At 46.1% G+C, this 25,621-nt stretch overlaps 1 protein-coding gene across 8 annotated transcripts in view; it reads left to right on the top strand.

Annotated features, from left to right (window-relative positions):
- The window catches only part of LOC125451657 (uncharacterized), an 87,352-nt gene extending 64,306 nt beyond the window's left edge, over positions 1 to 23,046 (top strand). Inside the window, exons 12-14 of one of the 8 annotated variants that reach the window (XR_009442798.1) lie at positions 8,524 to 8,602; positions 8,737 to 8,791; positions 20,862 to 20,917. Coding sequence is in view for 5 of the 8 variants with exons in the window: in XM_048529105.2 (XP_048385062.1) it covers positions 8,737 to 8,789 (53 nt within the window). In the remaining 3 variants the exon portion in view is untranslated. Of the gene's footprint in view, positions 1 to 8,520; positions 8,603 to 8,736; positions 8,792 to 20,861 lie in introns of all 8 variants that reach the window. The other 7 variants (XR_009442793.1, XR_009442796.1, XM_048529105.2 and 4 more) reach the window with 7 other exon arrangements.
- The last annotated feature ends 2,575 nt before the right edge of the window (positions 23,047 to 25,621 follow it).

The raw sequence follows: 25,621 nt of genomic DNA, 5'->3' as shown, positions 1-25,621 counted from the left end.
GGAGTGGAATGCCTCATCTCAGGAGCAGATGGAGCAGAGGCGAAGGAATTGGGAATAGGGGACGGCCGTTTTGCAGGAAGCGGGGGGTGAGAGGAGGAGTATTCTAAGTAGTTTTGGGAGTCGATACGCTTACAATGGATATCAGTTTCCAGGTGGATGCCAGAGATGGAGACAGAGAGATCCAGGAAGCTGAGGGAGATATCAGAGATGGCCCAGATGAACTTAAGGCTGGGGAAAAAGGTGGTAGTGAAATGGATGAACTGTTCGAGCTCTTCATGGGAGCATGAGGCGGTGCCGAAACAGTCATCAGTGTAACAGAGGAAGAGATGGGGGATAGGGCCAGTGTAGCTTTGGAAGAGGGATTTTTCCATGTATCCTACAAAGAGGCAGGCATAGCTTGGGCCAATGCGTGTACCCATGGCCACCCCCTTTGTCTGTAGGAAGTGGGAGGAATTGAAAGAGAAGTTGTTGAGGGTGAGGACAGGTTCGGCTAAGCGGATGAGGGTGTCAGTGGAGAGGGACTGGTCGGCCTGCAGGACAGGAAGAAGCGGAGGATCTTTAGGCCATCTGCGTGGGGAATGCAGTTGTATAGAGACGGATGTCCATAGTAAAAATGAGGTGTAGGTGGCTGGGGAATTGGAAGTTGTGGAGGAGGTGGAGAGTGTGGGTGGTGTCACGGATGTAGGTAGAGAGTTCCTGGACCAAGGGGGAGAAAATGAAGCCCAGATAGGTGGAGATGAGTTTGGTGGGGCAGGAACAGGCAGAGACAAGGGGTCAACCAGGGCAGATAGCGGGCGGTGCAGGGTTGGGGAATGATGAGGTTTGATTTAGGTGTTCAGAATCGTGAAATGATGAATCAGTGTTCACTTTTGATAACATTCACAAGTGAAAGATACCAGTTTAATGAGACTAATAAAAGAGGCAATGCTGACATGAAGGGAAAATATGTTTTTTTTTTGCATTGCAAGTGGGAGAGTGCATTGTCAAATTCATTCCACCCTTTTAAAACAGAATTTCCAATTATGTGAAGAGAAAAGATGAGGGACTGGGCCATGGTTCTGTGCTGTTGTAGAGCTGGCACAGAGACTATGGATTGAATGTCTTCCTTCAGTGATGTAACCAGAAGCAGGGAATTATGGGCCAACATGTGGGTCACATAAACTACCACACCACTAAACATCCAAATCAGATGAGAAGTGAATGTGTGGGTCAAAGGCTGTTGGAGAACCGTGGGTTCAGTAAATTCGTCACTTTCAAATATATATCCAGCTGTCTTTGAAATCTCATATGGAACCTGCCTCCACCACTCCCAAGTAGACCGTTCCAAATCTTAACAATTGAGTAAAGAAGTTTATCTTCGTCTCACTCCTGGCTCTCTTGCTGTCAGTCTTGAAATTGTGACACCTAGTTACTGACATGCGAACAAGTGAAAGCAGAATATCCTTCTTTACCCTGTCAAATTGTTCATAATTTTGAACACATCTTCAATCTCCTCTGCTCCAAGGAGATTTTCTCTAATCTTTGTCGGTGTCTTAAATTTCTCAATCCTGATATCATTTTAGTAAATCTCCCTTGCACTTTCTCCAGGACTTTAATATCCTTCCTTAAACAAGGATCCCACAACTGAATGCAGTACTCCAAATGTAGTCTGGCCAATAATTTGTAGAGGTGTTGCATCACTTTCTTGCTTTTATACTCTACCTCTGTTTAAAAACAAAACTCAAGACCCTATGAGCTGTTTTTCCTCACATTTCAACTTGCCTACTCGCCTTCAATGAGTTATGCACATGAACCCGGAGGTTCCTCTGCTCCCTTAAAGTGGTACCGTTGAACCTGTATTGTCTCTCTATGTCGCTTTCTTCTGTTGTGAACTAGAATGGTAACTCCCTTTAAATATATCAGAGATGCCTAGACCCTAACTTTTATCTTATTTAAAGGCAAGTGTAAATTGTAGTGGTTGTGCCATTTGACCTTAAGCAAAACACGCTATACCCCCAGATAAAATACAAAGAGGAGAAAAAAGAATATGTATAACTTTAAGATAATGAAATGTGAGGCTGGATGAACACAGCAGGCCCAGCAGCATCTCAGGAGCACAAAAGCTGACGTTTCGGGCCTAGACCCTTCATCAGAGAGGGGGATGGAGTGAGGGTTCTGGAATAAATAGGGAGAGAGGGGGAGGCGGACCGAAGATGGAGAGAAAAGAAGATAGGTGGAGAGAGTATAGGTGGGGAGGTAGGGAGGGGATAGGTCAGTCCAGAGAAGACGGACAGGTCAAGGAGGTGGGATGAGGTTAGTAGGTAGGAGATGGAGGTGTGGCTTGGGGTGGGAGGAAGGGATGGGTGAGAGGAAGAGCAGGTTAAGGAGGCAGAGATAGGTTGGACTAGTTTTGGGATGCAGTGGGTGGAGGGGAAGAGCTGGGCTGGTTGTGTGGTGCAGTGCGGGGAGGGGACGAACTGGGCTGGTTTTGGGATGCGGTGGGGGAAGGGGAGATTTTGAAGCTGGTGAAGTCCACATTGATGCCATTGGGCTGCAGGGTTCCCAGGCGGAATATGAGTTGCTGTTCCTGCAACCTTCGGGTGGCATCATTGTGGCACTGCAGGAGGCCCATGATGGACATGTCATCTAAAGAATGGGAGGGGGAGTGGAAATGGGGAATGTCCATTTCAAGCCCACCGACTCCCACAGCTACCTAGAATACACCTCCTCCCACCCACCCTCCTGCAAAAATTCCATCCCCTATTCCCAATTCCTCCGCCTCCGCCGCATCTGCTCCCACGATGAGGCATTCTACTCCCGCACATCCCAGATGTCCAAGTCCTTCAAGGACCGCAACTTTCCCCCCACAGTTGTCGAGAACGCCCTTGACCTCCTGCATTTCCCGCAACACATCCCTCACACCCCGCCCCCGTCACAACCGCCCAAAGAGGATCCCCCTCGTTCTCACACACCACCCCACCGACCCCCGGATACAATGCATCATCCTCCGACACTTCTGCCATCTACAATCCGACCCCACCACCGAAGACATTTTTCCATCCTCACCCCTGTCTGCTTTCTGGAGAGACCACTCTCTCCGTGACTCCCCTTTTCGCTCCACGCTGCCCTCCAACCCCACCACACCCGGCACCTTCCCCTGCAACTGCCGTAAATGCTACACTTGCCCCCACACATCCTCCCTCACCCCTATCCCAGGCCCCAAGATGACTTTCCACATTAAGCAGAGGTTCACCTGCACATCTGCCAATGTAGTATACTGCATCCACTGCACCTGGTGTGGCTTCCTCTACGTTGGGGAAACCAAGCGGAGGCTTGGGGACTGCTTTGCAGAACACCTCCGCTCGGTTTGCAATAAACAACTGCACCTCCCAGTCGCGAACCATTTCAACTCCCCCTCCCATTCTTTAGATGACATGTCCATAGTGGGCCTCCTGCAGTGCTACAATGATGCCACCCGAAGGTTGCAGGAACAGCAACTCGTATTCCGCTTGGGAACCCTGCAGCCCAATGGCATCAATGTGGACTTCACCAGCTTCAAAATCTCCCCTTCCCCCACCGCATCCCAAAACCAGCCCAGTTCGTCCCCTCCCCCCACTGCACCACACAACCAGCCCAGCTCTTCCCCTCCACCCACTGCATCCCAAAACTAGTCCAACCTGTCTCTGCCTCCCTAACCTGTTCTTCCTCTCACCCATCCCTTCCTCCCACCCCAAGCCGCACCTCCATCTCCTACCTACTAACCTCATCCCACCTCCTTGACCTGTCCGTCTTCCCTGGACTGACGTATCCCCTCCCTACCTCCCCACCTATACTCTCTCCACCTATCTTCTTTTCTCTCCATCTTCGGTCCGCCTCTCCCCCTCTCCCTATTTATTCCAGAACCCTCACCCCATCCCCCTCTCTGATGAAGGGTCTAGGCCCGAAACGTCAGCTTTTGTGCTCCTGAGATGCTGCTGGGCCTGCTGTGTTCATCCAGCATCACATTTCATTATCTTGGATTCTCCAGCATCTGCAGTTCCCATTATCACATGTATAACTTTAATTCTATTGGAAAGTTTAACCGAATAATGGATTATTTATCAACTACGCAACAGCTGTTTGAATATAGTACCATCCCATAAACACCTTTGGCAAAGGCAAATTCAGCAAAATAGATGGTCTAACATGCAGTGTTTCACAAGTCCAGGAGAAAAGAACACCAGGAAAATGTTCAGACAGAGAGAGAAAGCCTTAGCTTTTAACTGTGGCCAGCAGAGATATTTCAGAGCTTCCACAGCCAACTACAAACCCCAACAACTGAAAGTTAAGCTAAAACCCTGGTTCTGTGGATGTCTGACCCCACCCATTCATGCTGCTTCTATTGTTTTAACTTTTAAAAAAAAGAAACCCTAGGCTGCCTCAAGTTGTTTATTTTATTGGTTTGGAAGAGACAACTCGGTACCCCTTTCAATACCTCTCTTCAAAAGAAACCAGGACAAAATACACCTATTAAAGCCACAGTATCGTTTCATGGCAAATTGTATTAGCTCACATTTCTTTGCATTGATTTTGGCCTGCTAGGTGTCTGCCCATTTGGCCAGCTTGTCTTCTGAAGTTGCTGAGTATCATCCTTACAATTTACTCTCCCCCTAGCTTAGTATCGTCTGCAGATTTAGATACGTTTTTTTTCCCCAGCACCTATCTCCAAATTATTTAAATAAACCAGAAAAGTCACGAGTCTCAGCACTGATCCCTGGGGATCACCATTTTCAACTCTTCTCCATTCTGAGAAATGCCTATTTATACTTATTGTCTGTTTCTTATCTTTTAGCCAACTTCTAATCCATTCTGCCAAGGACCCACCAATCCCAAACATTTCTAATTTACTTTCCAACCTGCCATGTGATACTATATCAAATGCTTTCTAAAAGTTCAAATATACAACATCCACAGTATTCCCCTCATCCACTGCTTGTGTCAACTCATCAAAGAATTCAATCAAATTTTTCAGACATGATCGGCATTAGATTAAGACATGTTGATTACCTAGTATTGACTTATTTTTCACTAACCTTTCCCCGTATTATGGTTTTCCCACTATTGATATCAGGCTGCAAGCTAGGTACATACCCTTAAGAAATAAATGCAGGGGATGCCTAAGGCTAGAGTAGTTTCCTGGGTTATCCTTTGCCCTTTTCTTAAAGAATAGTGTCACATTTGCAATTCTTCAGTCTCTTAGGACTCACCCTGGATCCAGAGACACCTGGAAAATTTCTGTCAACAGCTCAGCAATTTGCTCTCTTACCCCCTCAGCAATCTAGGATGCATCTCATCTGGACCTGGCAACTTCTCTACCTGGAGCCTTTTTAGCACCTCTATCTATCACTATACTGCTCAGTTGCTCGATATCCAAGATTTCAACTAGGTCATTGTCACCATTTTCTAATTTGGAAAAGACAGAGCTAAGTACTGATTTAGTATCTGCCAAACCCTTGGGTTTTGTGAGTACCTTGCCCTACCTTTTCCTTATGGGTGCCATTCTATCCTTCACTAATATTTTACTATGAATATGTTTGAATAACATTTTACTTTTTTTTGGGCAGCCTGCCATCTTTCCTCATGCTTCCTGTTAGCCTTCTTGATTCTAGCCTTCGCCTGTATCCTGCATTTGAGATACACTCCCCGACTTCTATTGCTATTATTATTCCAGTACGCATCGTTTGCCTCCTTTCTTCCTTATTTGCTCATGAATATCCATTGCTGCTGAGCTTTGAATATGCCATACTTATTTCTTGTGGGTACATACTCTGGTGGTACAACGACTTTAAGAGGTGTATGTTGTTCTTTTTTTGTGAAGGAAGGTTGGGACAGAGGTCGTGACCTGTCTGCTCAAAGTCTAACAAATACATTCATTTTGGCATTATGCAATAGTGTGGTGTACATTGATGAACCAGCAATTTTTAGTCACACATGGAAAGAACACTAGGAGCATCTGTCAGAATTGTTAGATCGACTTGAGGAGGAGGATTGGTGATCAGCTGGGCTAAGAGTGAGTTTGCAAAATCTCACGTCACATCCTGAGCCAAGTTGTTGGACGTGGCTAAATGGCCCCTCAGGATGTGAAAACAAAGGTTATTGGGGAGTTTCCCATAACATTGACGGGGAAATACTATGATTCCGAGAACTGCATGGTTTTTATTTTAAGTTCGTATTGAATTTTAGCAGTGTGGTTGCTCCATTGACTGGCCTTGAAGTGTGGAAAATTTCAGTGGATGGAGGAATGTCAGAAGGCATTTGACATTCTGAAAGCTGTGTTATCCACTGCTCCAATGTTAGCCACACTTAATTACGCAAAGCCATTTGAAGTGGCTATCACTGTGAGTGATGTGGGCATTGGTACTATACTCCTGCAAGAAGACAATGAGAAGATAGAAAGACCTATTGGGTATTTTTCCAGAATATTGAATAATCGTCAATAAGAATATTCCACAATTGAGAAAGAGACCTTGAGTTTAATGTTTGCCTTGCAACATCTCAACATTTATATTGCTAGTAATGTGTCTGAGACGATTGTGTAAACTGATCATAACACTTACAAATTTTTGCGAAAATTCAAGGATAAAAATACCAGACTGTTTGGATGGAGCTTATTATTGAAACCGTTCAATTTAGAAAATTATATATGTGGCAAGAAGAGAGACCGTAATTATCAGCATGTTGTTGCTGAGGTGCTTGGTGGAGATAAACAGACTGAAATACATTGTCGTATTGAATGTTTGATGCTTAGAGTCACTGTAATGTAACACATGTATTGTTGTGTATTAATTGCGTAAGACTAAAGGGTTTTTAAAAAAAAAGCCATCTTTGTATATTGATGGTTCATTTTTTTTAGCGGGGTGGTATAACAATACTATGGCTTTAAGGGATATATTTTGTCCTTTCTTTTAGAAAGACTGAGTGGTCTGCTGAAAGCCAATAAAGGATGCAGTTTGTGAGGCCTTGGTGTGTTTTTTTTAATTGGAACAATAGAAGCAGCCTGAATGGGTGGGGTCAAGCTCCCACAAAACCAGAGTTTTTAGTTTTAGCTTTCAGCAGTTGTTGGCATCTTGAAGCTAGATGCAGAAGCTCTTCTTCCTTTCTCTGTTACAGCTAAAAGTTGAGGTTCTCATCCCGCTGCTTGAATTGCATTTGGAACAATCTATTTTATGGAATTTGTCTTTACCAAGGATGTGTTTATGGGATGTTATTATATTGGAACTGTTGATTAGTTGCGGTTAATATATATTGTTTTGTTAAGCATTTCAATTGAGTTATAAAGAAGCCAATTCTTATATTTTTATTTTGACTGTATTTTAACTTTAGTGTAAAAATAGTGTGTTTTGCTTAAAGTTGTATAGTTTGTCCATTCAAATTGGATCTGAATGCAATGCCTTACACTTACCTTTAAAATAAGAAAAAGTTAGGATCTGGGCTATCTTAATCTATTTTGAGGGCATCGGGTCTGGTCCATAACGGTACCTAGATTGCACCCTATTCATCTCTCTTCTGAAATTCTCCCATTTTTCATCCACTGTTTCAGTACCAAATGAGCAGAATTTTTTTTCCAATTAAATGTTAGAAAGACTGAAACCACCGTTTCATTGTGCCAATTGCCCCTGCCACAAACACTGCCTCCTTGGCAATGAAACATGCTTTTCCCTTCCAATTGTTTGAGGCCAGACTAGGGTGTTCACAACTTTGGGATCAATATTTGATATGAGGATGAGCTTTCTTTCACATGTGCATGCTGTTAATAATGCTGTCTATTTCACACCCAAAACATTGCCTGGATGTGCCTTTGGCAACCCCCTTTCTGCTGCTGAAACCCTCAACTTCAAATGTAACTGTCTATTGAACTCTAGTCAACTTCCCATACTCTGCCTTCCACAAATCTGAGGACATAGAAAATCCGAGATAACAAAGTGTGGAGCTGAATGAACGCAGCAGGCCAAGCAGCATCTTAGGAGCAAAAGATGCAGCTTGGCCTGCTGTGTTCATCCAGCTCCACACTTTGTTATCTCGGATTCTGTAGCATCTGCAGTTCCCATTATCTCTGACCGCATTGAAAATCCTGTTGATTGTGTTCCAACTCACCGCAAATCATTTCCCAGCCTCTGTGCTTCCTGACTTACTTTGGGTCCTGATCTCATTGATTCCCATAATAATTTTAAAATCCTTTCATGTCCTGGCTCCTTCCTACATCTGATCTCTTGCGGTCCTACAATCGCCAAGATATCTATGCTCATTTAATTCCGGCCTCTTGAGCGTCCCTAATTTTAATCATTCCCTAATTTTTAATCACTCCAACGTCAATTGGCTATGCCTCTAGCTGTCTAATCCTTTGGCACTAGAATTCCCCTATCGAGCCTTTCAGTCTAACCATGTGCTTTTTTCTTAAAGGTGCTCCTTCGAAATGTACCCTTGTGGTTCAAGCTTTTGGTGACCTGTTCTGATATATCCTTACAAAGATTGATGTCTAACTTTATTTTGTAACTTCTCTAGCAGATGGGGTGCCAATGGCGCAATCAGACAATGTTATGGGTGTGAAATAGACAGCCTTGAGATGTTTGAAGACATTAAAAGTGTAAGTTGTTATTGAGGCAGGCATTGCCAGGTATATCTGGTATCCTAAAGTAATATTTCAGCATATGTTTTCCACATTATTATCATAACATTTTGAAAGTCAGGGAAAGTCTAACTTTCTTTTTAATAACTTAGGAAATTGCATGCGCCAGAAACAGTTCCTATCTCTGGATACAATCATGAAGTAAAGGTAAATGTCTAAAAAGATATATTAATTGGATAACTCATAATGTCACATTATCACTGATTTTGTGTTTTCAGGCATGCATAAAACATAGAAAAAGTTTCCATTCTATACCAATATTAATCTTTGAGAAATCAGCATAAAATTAGACTACCTCCTTGTGAACATCTTACAAAGTTGGTAGGTGACTATGAAAAGGACATGAGACTACAGAGGGAGCAGATATCTGGTAAATGGAGTAAAAGGTGGGCAATTGTGTAGTTGTCCATTTTGACAAAAGCGTGTTGTCTAAATGGGAGATTCCAGACCTCTCAGGTGAGAAGGACCCTACTTTAAATTAGATTCCCTACAGTGTGGAAACAGGCCCTTCAGCCCAAGTCCACACCACCCCTTGAAGCATCCCACCCACACCTATCCCCCTATAACCCACACAACCTTGAACACTACGGGCAATTTAGCATGGCCAATCCACATAGCCTGCACATCTTTGGACTGTGGGAGGAAACCGGAGCACCCAGAGGAAACCCATGCAGACACGGGGAGAATGTGCAAACTCCACACAGACAGTTACCTGAGGCTGGAATTGAACCTGCGACCCTAGCGCTGTGAAGCTGCAGTGCTAACCACTGAGCCACTGCGCCGCCCTAAATGCATCGTACAAGTCTAATACGTAGGTACTCAAGTAATTAGGAAAACAACTATAATATTATTTACAGTGAGAGAGATTAAATACAAAATAAGGAAGTTATGGTTCAGTTATATAAGGCATTGGTGAGATCACAGCTGGGATATTGCATACCAGAACATAGAACAGTACAGCGCAGGCCGTTCAGCCCACAATGTTGTGCTGACCTGTTATCCTATTCGAAGATCAAACTAACTTGCATACCCGAGATAATGGGAACTGCAGATGCTGGAGAATTCCAAGATAATAAAATGTGAGGCTGGATGAACACAGCAGGCCAAGCAGCATCTCAGGAGCACAAAAGCTGACGTTTCGGGCCTAGACCCTTCATCAGAGAACACCTCCGCTCAGCTCGCAACAAACAACTGCACCTCCCAGTCGCAAACCATTTCCACTCCCCCTCCCATTCTCTAGATGACATGTCCATCATGGGCCTCCTGCACTGCCACAATGATGCCACCCGAAGGTTGCAGGAACAGCAACTCATATTCCGCCTGGGAACCCTGCAGCCTAATGGTATCAATGTGGACTTCACCAGTTTCAAAATCTCCCCTTCCGCTATTGCATCCCTAAACCAGCCCAGTTCGTCCCCTCCCCCCACTGCACCACACAACCAGTCCAACCTGTCTCTGCCTCCCTAACCGGTTCTTCCTCTCACCCATCCCTTCCTCCCACCCCAAGCCGCACCCCCATCTACCTACTAACCTCATCCCACCCCCTTGACCTGTCTGTCTTCCCTGGACTGACCTATCCCCTCCCTACCTCCCCACCTATACTCTCTCCACCTATCTTCTTTACTCTCCATCTTCGGTCCGCCTCCCCCTCTCTCCCTATTTATTCCAGTTCCCTCTCCCCATCCCCCTCTCTGATGAAGGGTCTAGGCCCAAAACGTCAGCTTTTGTGCTCCTGAGATGCTGCTTGGCCTGCTGTGTTCATCCAGCCTCACGTTTTATTAACTTGCATACCCTACATTTTACTATCATCCATGTGCCTATCCAAGAGTGTCTTAAATGTCTCTAATGTATCTGACTCTACTACCACTGCTGGCAATACATCCCAACACTCTCTGTGCAAAAAACCTGCCTCTGACATCTCCCCCATACCTTCCCTCAATCACCTTAAAATTATGCTCCATTGTGATAGTTGTTTCCACCCTGGGAAAAAGTCTCTGCCTATCAACTCGATCTATGTCTCTCCTTGCCGCATTACCTCACTGCTCTTAAACTCAATCCCCCTGCCAATGGAAGCCAACACACCATACGCCTTCTTAACAACCCTATCAACTTGGGTGGCAACTTTGTAGGATCCATGAACATGGACCCCAAGATCCCTCTGTTCCTCCACACTGCCAAGAATCCTGTTGTTAACCCTGTATTTTGCATTCAAATTTGACCTTCCAAAATTAATCACTTTACACTTTTCCAGGTTGAATTCCATCCCATATTGACAACCCAATTTAAGAAAGAACATAAATGCATTGGAAGTAGCTCAGAAGGTTTCCTAGACTAGACTCAAAATGTGTAGTTGTCTTACGAGGAATTGTTATATCTGCTAAAGTTCAGGAAGATCAGTGATGGCTTGATTGAAATATATAAAGTCCTGAGGTGTTTTGGCAGGGAAAATGCAGAAATGGTGCAGAAATTCTTTTGGGAGAATATGAACTGGATGTCATTATTTTTAAAAACAAAGTGTCTCCCATTTAATCAGAGATAACAGGAACTGCAGATGCTGGACAATCTGAGATAACAAAGTGCAGAGCTGGATGAACACAGCAGGCCAAACAGCATCTTAGCACAAAAGTTGACGTTTCGGGCCTAGACCCTTCATCAGAAAAGGGAAAGGGGGAGAGGGTTCTGAAATAAATAGGGAAAGAGGGGAAGCGGATCGAAGATGGAGAGAGGAGAAGATAGGTGGAGAGGAGACAGACAAGTTAAAGAGGTGGGGATGGAGCCAGTAGAGGTGAGTGAAGGTGGGGAGGTAGGGAGGGGATAGGTCAATCCGGGGAGGATGGACAGGTCAAGGGGGCTGGATGATTCTGCCTGCCCTGGTCGACCCATTGTCTCCGTCTGCTCTTGCCCCACCAAACTCATCTCCACCTATCTGGACTCCATTTTCTCCCCCTTGGTCCAGGAACTCCCTACTTACATCCGTGATACGACCCATGCCCTCCACCTCATCCAGAACTTCCAATTCCCCAGTCCCCAACACCTCATTTTTACGATGGACGTTCAGTCCATATACACTTGCATTCCCCATGCAGGTGGCCGAAAGGCCCTCCGCTACTTCCTGTCCCACAGGCCCAACCAGTCCCCCTCCAGTGACACCCTTGCGCACCTAGCCGAACTCATCCTCACCTTCAACAACTTTTCATCCAATTCCTCCCACTTCCTACAGGCAAAGGGGTGGCCATTGGTACCCGCATGGGCCCAAGCTATGCCTGCCTCTTTGTAGGTTACGTGAAACAATCCCGCTTCTGTACCTACACTGGTCCTAAACCCCACCTCTTCCTTCGTTACATTGATGACTTTATCGGTGCCACCTCATGCTCCCACAAGGAGCTTGAACAGTTCATCCACTTCACCAACACCTTCCACCCCAACCTCAAGTTCACCTGGACTATCTGTAACACCTCCCTCACCTTCCTGGACCCCTCTGTCTCCATCTCAAGCAACCACCTAGAAACCGATATCCATTTCAAGCCCACCGACTGCCACAGCCACCTAGAATACACCTCCTCCCACCCACCTTCTTGCAAAAATGCCATCCCCTATTTCCAATTTCTTCACCTCAGCCACATCTGCTCCTAGGATGAGGCATTCTACTCCTGTGTATCTCAGATGTCCTCGTTTTTCAAGGACCGCAAACCCCCCACCCCCCCACAGTGGTCGAGAACACCCTCGACCGTGTCTCCCATATTTCTCGCCACTCATTCCTCATGCCCTGCCCCCGCAATAACCACCAAAAAAGAATCCCCCTCGTTCTCACATACCACCCCACCAACCTCCGAGTCCAACGCATTATCCTCCGACACTTCTGCCATCTGCAATCCGGCCCCACCACTAAAGACATTGTTCCCTCCCCACCCTTGTCTGCTTTCCGGATGGACCACTGTCTCCGTGACTCCCTTGTCCGCTCCGCACTCCCCTCCAACACCACCACACCTGGCACTTTCCCCTGTAACCGCAGGAAGTGCTACACCTGCTCCTATACCTCCCCCCTCACCCCCATCCCAGGCCCTAAGAAGACCTTCCAGAAACGGGTGTTCACCTGCACATCTGCCAATGTGATATACTGTATCCACTGTTCCCATTGTGGCCTCCTCTACATCGGGGAAACCAAGCGGAGGCTTGGGGATGCTTTGCGGAACACCTACACTTAGTTCGCAACAAACAACTGCACCTCCCAGTCACAAACCATTTCAACCCCACTGCCCCCCCCAACCCATTCCTCAGACGACATGTCCATCCTGGGTCTCCTGCATTCTAAAATGACGCCACCCAAAAGATACAGGCACAGCATCTCACCTGCCCCCACACCTCCTCCCTCACCCCCATCCCAGGCCCCAAGAAGACTTTCCAAATCAAGCAGAGGTTCACTTGCACATCTGCCAATGTGGTATACTACATCCACTTTACCTGTTGTGGCCTTCTCTACGTTCGGGGAAACCGTGCGGTGGCTTGGGGACCACGTTGCAGAACACCTACGGTCAGTTTGCAATAAACAACTACACTCCAAGTCGCAAACCATTTCAACTCCCCCACCCATTCCTCAGACGACTTGTCCATCTTGGGCCTCCTGCAGTGGCATAACGATGCCACCCGAAGGTTGCAGGAACAGCAACTCCTATTCTGCTTGGTAACCCTGCAGCCCAATGGTATCAGTGTGGATTTCACAAGCTTCAAAATCTCCCCTCCTCCTACTGCGTCCCAAAACTAGCCGAGCTCGCCCCCGCCTCCCTAACCTGTTTTTCCTCTCACCTCTCCCCTCCCCCCACCTCAAGCCACACCTCTATTCCCTATCTCCTAACCTCATCCCGCCCCCTTGACCTGTCCATCCTCCCAGGACTGACCTATCCCCTCCCTACTTACCCACCTACACTCACCTCTACTGGCTCCATCCCTGCCTCTTTAACTTGTCTGTCTCCTCTTCACCTATCGTCTCCTCTATCCATCTTTGATCCGCCTCTCACTCGCTCCCCATTTATTTCAGAACCCTCTTCCCCTTCCCCCTTTTCTGATGAAGAGACTAGGCCCAAAACATCAGCTTTTGTGCTCCTAAGATGCTGTTTGGCCTGCTGTGTTCATCCAGCTCTACACTTCGTTGTCTCCCATTTAAGACAGTTGGAAAGATGTTTTTTGAGGGTTGTGAGTCTTTGCCACACTCTCCTCAAAATGTGCGACAGTTGAGCCGCTCAATACTTTTCAGACTAACATGGTTAGTTTCTTAGTAAGCTAGAGCTTAAAGGTTACTGGGGGTAAATTGAAATATGAAGTACAAGATACAATCAGATTAGCTGTGATCTTATTAAATGGCAGAGAAAGCGAGGACCAAATGTTCAACTTTTGCTCCTGACTTATGTTTATACTGCCAGTCTGAATTCAGATTGCACATCTTGCCATTCTCTTTAAAAATAAAGTTAGTCTTGATACCAAGCCAAAACCCCTCTGCTCAATGTTGTTTGAGTAATATAACCGGCGCAGTAGAGTGAAACCAATCTTCAACAAGACTGAAGCATTATTCTAGTAACACTGTGGCCTCCTTTATACATAGTCAGTGCTTATTGGCCTGAGTGGAACCTGAAAGTGCAATGTAATCACTTACTGCGTGTAAGGAAAGGAGAATGGTGAATGAGTAGATCATGTATGCAGACATTGGTCTGTTTTGTACTGAATAAGTTTCTGTCACCCGTTATCCCCTATTCACCACGTGTTAGTTAGTGTGTTATGTTGGGGAGAGCAAAGATAAATCCATGTAACATGGCAAGACTAATTCTGCAAAAATCCGTAGGCTTCCCATGTTGCTAAGCAGACTGGTAGAAGCTCAAGCTACCTTAAAGTTTGCCTACACCTTAAGCAGGAGAAGCTGTTTTTGTTATCTGTGATGTATTTGAAATATTTGGGACACCTTGCTTCATTTCTTGACGTTCCATTTTCAGGATTCCTGTCAGCTCAGGTTTTTTGCTAATTGTTATTAATCTTTCCTTTTCCACTTCCTAGACAGATTAATAAGCTCCACAACCACTGTAGGTTCATGATATTAATGTTTATCACAAATTTGACCATTGTAAACGGGTTAATGGTTTTACCTGTTGTTACCATGTTTTTTAAGTTGAGTGAAGATGAATGTTGATTAAGAACACAAGTTTAACTCCTGCAAGTAGTTTAGGTGGCATGATTTATGTAGCTGCTTTATGTTCCTGTTGCAATATGTTAATGATTTATTTGTCAGAGTTTACTAAAATATGGTAGGTCAGGTTTAAGTATCCATCTGCCTTTCTCCATCGCTACAGCTCTGTGGATTCTCAGATGAGAATTTTAACTCTTCTGCTGTAGGTAAAGCCTAAATAAACAGTATTTATTTCTGTGATAATGGGAACTGCAGATGCTGGAGATTCCAAGACGATAAAATGTGAGGCTGGATGAACACAGCAGGCCAAGCAGCATCTCAGGAGCACAAAAGCTGACGTTTCGGGCCTAGACCCTTCATCAGAGAGGGGGATGGGGGGAGGGAACTGGAATAAATAGGGAGAGAGGGGGAGGCGGACCGAAGATGGAGAGCAAAGAAGATAGGTGGAGAGGGTGTAGGTGGGGAGGTAGGGAGGGGATAGGTCAGTCCAGGGAAGACGGACAGGTCAAGGAGGTGGGATGAGGTTAGTAGGTAGCTGGGGGTGCGGCTGGGGGTGGGAGGAAGGGATGGGTGAGAGGAAGAACCGGTTAGGGAGGCAGAGACAGGTTGGACTGGTTTTGGGATGCAGTGGGTGGGGGGGAAGAGCTGGGCTGGTTGTGTGGTGCAGTGGGGGGAGGGGATGAACTGGGCTGGTTTAGGGATGCAGTGGGGGAAGGGGAGATTTTGAAACTGGTGAAGTCCACATTGATACCATATGGCTGCAGGGTTCCCAGGCGGAATATGAGTTGCTGTTCCTGCAACCTTCGGGTGGCATCATTGTGGCAGTGCAGGAGGCCCATGATGGACATGTCATCAAGAGAATGGGAGGGGGAGTGGAAATGGTTTGCGACTGGGAGGTGCAGTTGTTTGTTGCGAACTGAGCGGAGGTGTTCTGCAAAGCGGTCCCCAAGCCTCCGCTTGGTTTCCCCAATGTAGAGAAAGCCGCACCGGGTACAGTGGATGCAGTATACCACATTGGCAGATGTGCAGGTGAACCTCTGCTTAATGTGGAATGTCATCTTGGGGCCTGGGATGGGGGTGAGGGAGGAGGTGTGGGGACAAGTGTAGCATTTCCTGCGGTTGCAGGGGAAGGTGCCGGGTGTGGTGGGGTTGGAGGGCAGTGTGGAGCGAACAAGGGAGTCACGGAGAGAGTGGTCTCTCCGGAAAGCAGACAGGGGTGGGGATGGAAAAATGTCTTGGGTGGTGGGGTCGGATTGTAAATGGCGGAAGTGTCGGAGGATAATGCGTTGTATCCGGAGGTTGGTAGGGTGGTGTGTGAGAACGAGGGGGATCCTCTTGGGGCGGTTGTGGCGGGGGCGGGGTGTGAGGGATGTGTCGCGGGAAATGCGGGAGACGCGGTCAAGGGCGTTCTCAATCACCGTGGGGGGGAAGTTGCGGTCCTTAAAGAACTTGGACATCTGGGATGTGCGGGAGTGGAATGTCTTATCGTGGGAGCAGATGCGGCGGAGGCGGAGGAATTGGGAATAGGGGATGGAGTTTTTGCAGGAGGGTGGGTGGGAGGAGGTGTATTCTAGGTAGCTGTGGGAGTCGGTGGGCTTGAAATGGACATCAGTTACAAGCTGGTTGCCTGAGATGGAGACTGAGAGGTCCAGGAAGGTGAGGGATGTGTTGGAGATGGCCCAGGTGAACTGAAGGTTGGGGTGGAAGGTGTTGGTGAAGTGGATGAACTGTTCGAGCTCCTCTGGGGAGCAAGAGGCGGCGCCGATACAGTCATCAATGTACCGGAGGAAGAGGTGGGGTTTGGGGCCTGTGTAGGTGCGGAAGATGGACTGTTCCACGTAACCTACAAAGAGGCAGGCATAGCTGGGGCCCATGCGGGTGCCCATGGCCACCCCCTTAGTCTGTAGGAAGTGGGAGGAGTCAAAAGAGAAGTTGTTGAGTGTGAGGACGAGTTCCGCTAGGCGGATGAGAGTGTCGGTGGAGGGGGCCTGGTCGGGCCTGCGGGACAGGAAGAAGCGGAGGGCCTTGAGGCCATCTCCATGCGGAATGCAGGTGTACAGGGACTGGACGTCCATGGTGAATATGAGGTGTTGGGGGCCAGGGAATTGGAAGTCCTGGAGGAGGTGGAGGGCGTGGGTGGTGTCACGGACATAGGTGGGGAGTTCCTGGACCAAAGGGGAGAAAATGGAGTCCAGATAGGTGGAGATGAGTTCGGTGGGGCAGGAGCAGGCTGAGACGATGGGTCGACCAGGGCAGGCAGGTTTGTGGATTTTGGGAAGGAGATAGAAACGGGCTGTGCGGGGTTGGGGAACAATGAGGTTGGAGGCTGTGGGTGGGAGGTCCCCTGAGGTGATGAGGTCATGAATGGTGTTGGAGATGATGGTTTGGTGCTCGGGTGTGGGGTCATGATCGAGGAGGCGGTAGGAGGTGGTGTCGGAGAGTTGGCGTCTGGCCTCGGCGATGTAGAGGTCAGTACGCCATACTACCACTGCGCCACCCTTGTCTGCGGGTTTGATGGTGAGGTTGGGGTTGGAGCGGAGGGAGCGGAGGGCTGCCCGTTCTGCGGGGGAGAGGTTGGAGTGGGTGAGAGGGGTGGAGAGGTTGAGGCGGTTAATGTCTCGACGGCAGTTGGAGATGAAGAGGTCGAGGGAGGGTAGGAGGCCTGGGGGTGGTGTCCAGGAGGAGGACTTGTGTTGGAAGCGGGTGAAGGGGTCAGTGGAAGGAGGGTTGGGTTCCCGGTTGAAGAAGTAGGCATGCAGGCGAAGACGGCGGAAAAACTGCTCTATGTCCGACCGTGACGAATACCAGTCACGGTCGGACATAGAGCAGTTTTTCCGCCGTCTTCGCCTGCATGCCTACTTCTTCAACCGGGAACCCAACCCTCCTTCCACTGACCCCTTCACCCGCTTCCAACACAAGTCCTCCTCCTGGACACCACCCCCAGGCCTCCTACCCTCCCTCGACCTCTTCATCTCCAACTGCCGTCGAGACATTAACCGCCTCAACCTCTCCACCCCTCTCACCCACTCCAACCTCTCCCCCGCAGAACGGGCAGCCCTCCGCTCCCTCCGCTCCAACCCCAACCTCACCATCAAACCCGCAGACAAGGGTGGCGCAGTGGTAGTATGGCGTACTGACCTCTACATCGCCGAGGCCAGACGCCAACTCTCCGACACCACCTCCTACCGCCTCCTCGATCATGACCCCACACCCGAGCACCAAACCATCATCTCCAACACCATTCATGACCTCATCACCTCAGGGGACCTCCCACCCACAGCCTCCAACCTCATTGTTCCCCAACCCCGCACAGCCCGTTTCTATCTCCTTCCCAAAATCCACAAACCTGCCTGCCCTGGTCGACCCATCGTCTCAGCCTGCTCCTGCCCCACCGAACTCATCTCCACCTATCTGGACTCCATTTTCTCCCCTTTGGTCCAGGAACTCCCCACCTATGTCCGTGACACCACCCACGCCCTCCACCTCCTCCAGGACTTCCAATTCCCTGGCCCCCAACACCTCATATTCACCATGGACGTCCAGTCCCTGTACACCTGCATTCCGCATGGAGATGGCCTCAAGGCCCTCCGCTTCTTCCTGTCCCGCAGGCCCGACCAGGCCCCCTCCACCGACACTCTCATCCGCCTAGCGGAACTCGTCCTCACACTCAACAACTTCTCTTTTGACTCCTCCCACTTCCTACAGACTAAGGGGGTGGCCATGGGCACCCGCATGGGCCCCAGCTATGCCTGCCTCTTTGTAGGTTACGTGGAACAGTCCATCTTCCGCACCTACACAGGCCCCAAACCCCACCTCTTCCTCCGGTACATTGATGACTGTATCGGCGCCGCCTCTTGCTCCCCAGAGGAGCTCGAACAGTTCATCCACTTCACCAACACCTTCCACCCCAACCTTCAGTTCACCTGGGCCATCTCCAACACATCCCTCACCTTCCTGGACCTCTCAGTCTCCATCTCAGGCAACCAGCTTGTAACTGATGTCCATTTCAAGCCCACCGACTCCCACAGCTACCTAGAATACACCTCCTCCCACCCACCCTCCTGCAAAAACTCCATCCCCTATTCCCAATTCCTCCGCCTCCGCCGCATCTGCTCCCACGATAAGACATTCCACTCCCGCACATCCCAGATGTCCAAGTTCTTTAAGGACCGCAACTTCCCCCCCACGGTGATTGAGAACGCCCTTGACCGCGTCTCCCGCATTTCCCGCGACACATCCCTCACACCCCGCCCCCGCCACAACCGCCCCAAGAGGATCCCCCTCGTTCTCACACACCACCCTACCAACCTCCGGATACAACGCATTATCCTCCGACACTTCCGCCATTTACAATCCGACCCCACCACCCAAGACATTTTTCCATCCCCACCCCTGTCTGCTTTCCGGAGAGACCACTCTCTCCGTGACTCCCTTGTTCGCTCCACACTGCCCTCCAACCCCACCACACCCGGCACCTTCCCCTGCAACCGCAGGAAATGCTACACTTGTCCCCACACCTCCTCCCTCACCCCCATCCCAGGCCCCAAGATGACATTCCACATTAAGCAGAGGTTCACCTGCACATCTGCCAATGTGGTATACTGCATCCACTGTACCCGGTGCGGCTTTCTCTACATTGGGGAAACCAAGCGGAGGCTTGGGGACCGCTTTGCAGAACACCTCCGCTCAGTTCGCAACAAACAACTGCACCTCCCAGTCGCAAACCATTTCCACTCCCCCTCCCATTCTCTTGATGACATGTCCATCATGGGCCTCCTGCACTGCCACAATGATGCCACCCGAAGGTTGCAGGAACAGCAACTCATATTCCGCCTGGGAACCCTGCAGCCATATGGTATCAATGTGGACTTCACCAGTTTCAAAATCTCCCCTTCCCCCACTGCATCCCTAAACCAGCCCAGTTCATCCCCTCCCCCCACTGCACCACACAACCAGCCCAGCTCTTCCCCCCCACCCACTGCATCCCAAAACCAGTCCAACCTGTCTCTGCCTCCCTAACCGGTTCTTCCTCTCACCCATCCCTTCCTCCCACCCCCAGCCGCACCCCCAGCTACCTACTAACCTCATCCCACCTCCTTGACCTGTCCGTCTTCCCTGGACTGACCTATCCCCTCCCTACCTCCCTACCTACACCCTCTCCACCTATCTTCTTTGCTCTCCATCTTCGGTCCGCCTCCCCCTCTCTCCCTATTTATTCCAGTTCCCTCCCCCCATCCCCCTCTCTGATGAAGGGTCTAGGCCCGAAACGTCAGCTTTTGTGCTCCTGAGATGCTGCTTGGCCTGCTGTGTTCATCCAGCCTCACATTTTATCGTCTTAGTATTTATTTCTGTGTCTGTTTTCTTAGCCTTTCAACTTGAATTTGTGCACCTGCCCGATTGTTCTTCTGGTGAATTAGCTGATCCATGCAACAGTAAAGTCCTAGATACCATTTCTGGCCAATGCAGCGTTAGTTGCTCTCAACTGAGGTGGCACAAGCACTACCACAATTGTCTACAGGGATCTGGCTTAAGAAAGGGGAAAATGAACCGGAGTTCCTGCTCCCTGTTGGTTCCTTTCTAATTCTTGCTGGAACCACGTTAAATTGATGTTGAACAAGGTTTGTTTGACAATGGGTGTGATTTCATCTGTGCAGCTGGTAGTTCGTGGCTGTTAGCACCACTGATCTCTGATAAGCTGTGTAAAGCAGCCATATTATAGGTGTGAATCCATACGTACTATGTTCAGTCTGATTGGACTAAGCTTTTGCGTGCAGCCTTAGTCGTGATGTTGAATCTGCAGTTTGCAATATGAGATAATACTTGACTTGAATTCTTCTGTGTACTCCTTCAATTGTAGCACTGCATCCTTCTGTCTGTAATTCACAATTTACTGGTAGTGTTCCTGCTCACCATTTGAATAGAATGGTGTGCATTGCTCCTTGAATAAATGTCAGACACGTTCAGCAACCAAATTCATTTTAAATATTTATAAGTTACTGTGTAAAAATTATTTAAATTGTAACAAACTATTTATGTATGATCTAGCAGAAACACTCCAAATTGCAACAACCTTTTGCTAAAAGTGCTGTATATGAAGAATAAAGATGTTGAACGATGAAGAATGGAAAGAATTTTGAAGCAACAGCTCAGGTCAGATGCGAATGTTGAATTCCACTGAGTTTCTATCTGTTTGAAGAGATTTTGTCTGTTGAAGCTAGCTTTTGTGCATTAGATTTATCAGTGTTTTATTTTAATGCAACAATTTTTGCAGATCGCTATTTTCTGACATAACGCTGTATTCTGTTATGAAAGTATGTAGCGAATATGTTTTATCAATACATACTATGTCGACCATGTGGTGCAGCTTAAACTTTATGAATGCTCATTATTGAGAGTTGTTAATCTGGGGTCTTCACATGATTATCATTGGCTGAACTGTGGTCAATTAAAACACCATATGGGGCAATTTTTAAAAAATGCTGAAGTCCACTGTTGGAAGATGTTTACCACAGTAATGTAAAACCTAAGTAGAGTAAAAATGAATCTTGTCCCCACCCTGGCAGCACTTTTGTTATCAAACAGAACACTACAATTTCGTGGTTTAAACACACACTCCTGTATTTTCTGTATACTAATTGACACAGCATTCTTTTCACAGAAAATTGATAGAAAGAAATGTCTTTTACAACACGTGAATGAAAGTGGTCTCCATTTGTGGTTTTTCTACAAGTTGTGAACTGTGGTCTTTTTTTAAAATTTCAGTTATTAGTAATTATGTACAATGCAATATATGTAATTTACAATAATTATGTACATTAGTGGAAAGTTACTTTGTCCAGTTTTTGAAATTGCAGAAATGTAATTTTCATTTGTAATACTTGTTTGCTGCCAGCTGTTCAAAATGTTAAATTTTTTGTACACAATGTACATGTGTATCATACATGGATTTTAATGTAAATTGGCTACTAACGTTTGATGCATCTCTTATGCTGAATTGCAAGATTTCTTCCAATTTGTGATGCACATTATATTGAACAGGATTGTTCTTGGTGCCAACACAGAAGGCAAATGTTCCAGTAAATAGCTATTGTCTAATACATCAATTAGTTGGTGCTATAGTAGTGAGACTAATGAATTGCACTTTCATATATGGGTCAGATTGTAGAATGTGTATTTTTAAATAATGCTTAAAAAAACTATGAATCTGTTTTATAGATATAAAAAAATGTTGGCATTTTAAATGTTTACTAAATCATTGAGAACACTGTTTTCTATATTGTATTGCTGCATTTGAACATTAAAGGACTGTATATTTATTTTTATTGTGAAAATATTGTCAAATGCAATAAATTGCTTTTAAAGGTGGTATTTGCTGTTTTTCTGCTATGGAAAACTAATTTGATTTGTGATACTACTCTGCATATCCCAGCACCATGAACCAGCAGCTGGTAATAATGGGAAGAATTAGTAATACCGAAGGAGGAACAAAAAATCTACGCCATTGATAATTGGCCTGGAAAACATATTTGGGGGTGGATTACCATGAAAGGAGTTGATTTTGTATCTATTGGAAAAGGATAAAGCATAGATTATTGTGATACTTCAACATTTTCTGTTTTGTTCAATTTTTAAAAGTGCTTTTTGATCAAATTTTGCTCATCAAACTTGAACTTTTACAGTATTGGACAAAGTAGCAGTGTTCCGTTCCATTTTGATCATTCATACAGAAAACTTAATCTCCTATTGCTGGACCCCAACATTGCCTTCTCCCTAATCATGGTTTCAGCAGTATAACTCAGATAGTAAGAACTGTCGATGCTGGAGTCAGAAGTAACACACTGTGGAGCTGGAGGAGCACAGCAGGCCAAGCAGCATCAGAGGACCAAGAAAGTTGACGTTTCCAGTCGGGACCCTCCATAAAAACCTGACCCGAAACATGAACTTTCCTGTTCCTCTGGTGCTGCCTGGTCTGCTGTGCTCCTCCAGCTCCACTCTATTATCTTGGCAATATAACCTTTCCATTTCCTCCCTCAGCTAACTCTGAAGCGTTTTGACTTCATTATGCTAACATTTGTCAATGTCGTGCCAATTTGTGCTTGGTTGTGGACAGTTTAACAACTGTTTAATCATAAAATGTGTAAAGACAGTTGATGAATATGTAGCATGAAATAGTTAAAAGATGTACCATCTGAACATATGTACGCGAGCACATGAGCTGATGTCCTGTAGTGTTGCGTGTCAACAGACTGGGTTCTGTACATGTCTCACTTTTCAGAAAATTAAAGAGAGAATTGTTTAACTAGTCTATTATCCTTGGTGGTCAGTGTGATTTGAGATCACATTTAAGCATTTGCAAGTACCTAGGTTAATCAAAGGTAGTCAACTGATTTTTTTTGAAGACATTCTGTCCAGTAAACACAATAGCTTTTTTTTAAGAACACACCTCTTGGTCCGACGAAGGATAGCAGGGTCAAAAAGGGCTCTTGAGGTTTTCTCAGTGTTGCTTTTATATTCTGAATAACTCCTATTAGATAACGCAGTCATAGGAGCAATGCCTTCTGCATTTGTGTTGAAATATGTGGATACCCGGACAAATTCCAAAGAATTCATCAATATCTCAATATTCAATTCTTCTTCAAATTTAAATTTAAAGCCACAGCACAAGAATAACATAAATGCTCTGTTATACAGGAAATTAAATTTCTACAAGATAATGAAAAGTTGGCATTGTGTTTTTTTTTGTGTCTCAAAATAACTGACAAACACTTCTACATAGAAAAACATGCCACGTATAGACAGGTAATGTCTCAGCAAATACATTTCCATTGCAATTTGTAAAGCTGGAAATTTTTAAATAGGTGGTTACTATCCTTTATGCCACATCTCAGATTTGCATTTCAAGTTTAAATTTGACAGTTAGCACAATGTTCATTCCAGCACAATCTTCACATTTTTCCAAGTATTGTAGCACATGTACTTGCTTAGCCTTAAACTAGAGATTTTAGGTTCATTGAAGTGATTAACTTCTTACCAATGAAATAAAGGTTTCTTGGATCCCAGTTGTCTGAGTATTCCTTTGTTGGTAAGGTAAAACTGGTCTCTGTCAATTGTAGGCTCTCTAACTCCATCACAATCCACACTACCCCACACCCACCATTTAGCCCTCTTCTCTCCTGACATTCCTGTTGCAGCCCCCCTTCTGACTGCACAAACACCTTGTAGCTGTTTTCTTCCTCCTTGCAGCTCTATCTCCCCTGCCCCTCAATATTAAGGGACCTAAGAGGATATGAGGTGTGAATTAGCAAGGATGGATTAGAGAAACTTTACAAAAGGAGATTGGCAATGGTTCATATTACAAGACTGTGTGCTTGATGTATGAAATTACTTATACTGTTTGACTGAAACAATAAGGGGAATGTGGTTCAGCTCTGGCTTACAAAAATACTTAGGGATAGTATTCAATCCAAAGAGGAGGCATACAAAATTGTCAGAAAATGCTGCAAGCCTGGTGCTTAGTAGCATTTTAGAATTCAGAAAAAGAGGGCAAATAGTTTAAGGGGAAGTAGAGTGAGAATAAAATAGAAACTGGCCATAAAAGCATTTATAAATATGTGCGGAAGAAAAAGATTAGCAAAGACAAATGGTTAGAAGTTAGAGAAACTATAATGGGAAACCAAGAAATGACAGAAGATTTGAACACATACTCTGGTTCTGTCTTCACAAAAGAGGGCACAAAAAAAATCCCAGAAACTTTAAGGTACCAAGGTCGAGGGGAGCCTAGTTTAAGTAATAAGGTGCTGAGGAAATTATGAATTTAAAGGCTGAGAAATCACCAAGGCCTGATGGCCTACATTCCAGAATACCAAAGGAAGTGACCGTGGATATACTGGCTATATTCGTGGTCATCTTCCAAAATTCCTATGACGGACTCCATTTCTAAGGATTGGAGACTGACCAAGGTAACCCCACTATTTAAAAAGAGAGATTAAAAACAATTTCCATCGGTAGTGGAGAAAATTAACTAGAATCTATTATAAAAAACCTGAAAAAACAACATTTGGGAAATATTACCAGGATTGAATAAAGCCAGCTTGAGTTTATGAGAGGTAAGTAATACGTAACCAATTTTCTAGAGTATTTTTGAGGATGTAACTAGTAGAATAGATTAAGGAGAACCAGTGGATGTAGTGTATATGGATTTCCAGAAGGATTTTTATAAGGTTCTTCATAAAAGGTTAGTGGGCAATATTAAAGCACATGGGATGGGGGTAAAATATTGGCATAGATCAAGAAATGGTTGATGGAAAGGAAACAGGATGGGAACAAATAGATCTTTTTCTGTTAGCAGGCAGTCACTAGTGGAGTGTACGAGTATCAGTGCTTGGGCCCCAGCTTTTCTCAATATACATAAATGACGAAATGTGACAATTTCAAATCATGCTTATGTAGAGTCTTAGAGTCATGCAGCATGGAAACAAACTGTTCGGTGCAACCAGTGCATGACAAACACAATCCCAAACCAAGCTAGTCCCACTTGCCAGTTCCTGGCCCATATCCCTCCAAGTGGTTCCTATTCATGTATTATCCAAATGTCTCTTACACGTTATAATTGTACCCACATTCACCACTTCCTAAGGAAGTTCATTCCACATGTGAACCATTCTGAGCGTAAAAGTAAATTGCCCCTCATGTCTTTTTCACATCTCTCCTCTCACCTTAAATAGCACGCACTAGTCTTGAAATCCCCCAAACTGCGGCGGGGGGGGGGGGGGGGGGGGGATGGTGTGGGAGAAACAACTACCAAG

The sequence above is a fragment of the Stegostoma tigrinum genome, chromosome 1 (assembly GCF_030684315.1).
Source record: "Stegostoma tigrinum isolate sSteTig4 chromosome 1, sSteTig4.hap1, whole genome shotgun sequence".
In the NCBI taxonomy this organism is placed as follows: domain Eukaryota; kingdom Metazoa; phylum Chordata; class Chondrichthyes; order Orectolobiformes; family Stegostomatidae; genus Stegostoma; species Stegostoma tigrinum.
Note: the sequence above shows the minus strand (reverse complement) of the source record. Positions and strands in the feature narration are given on the sequence as shown.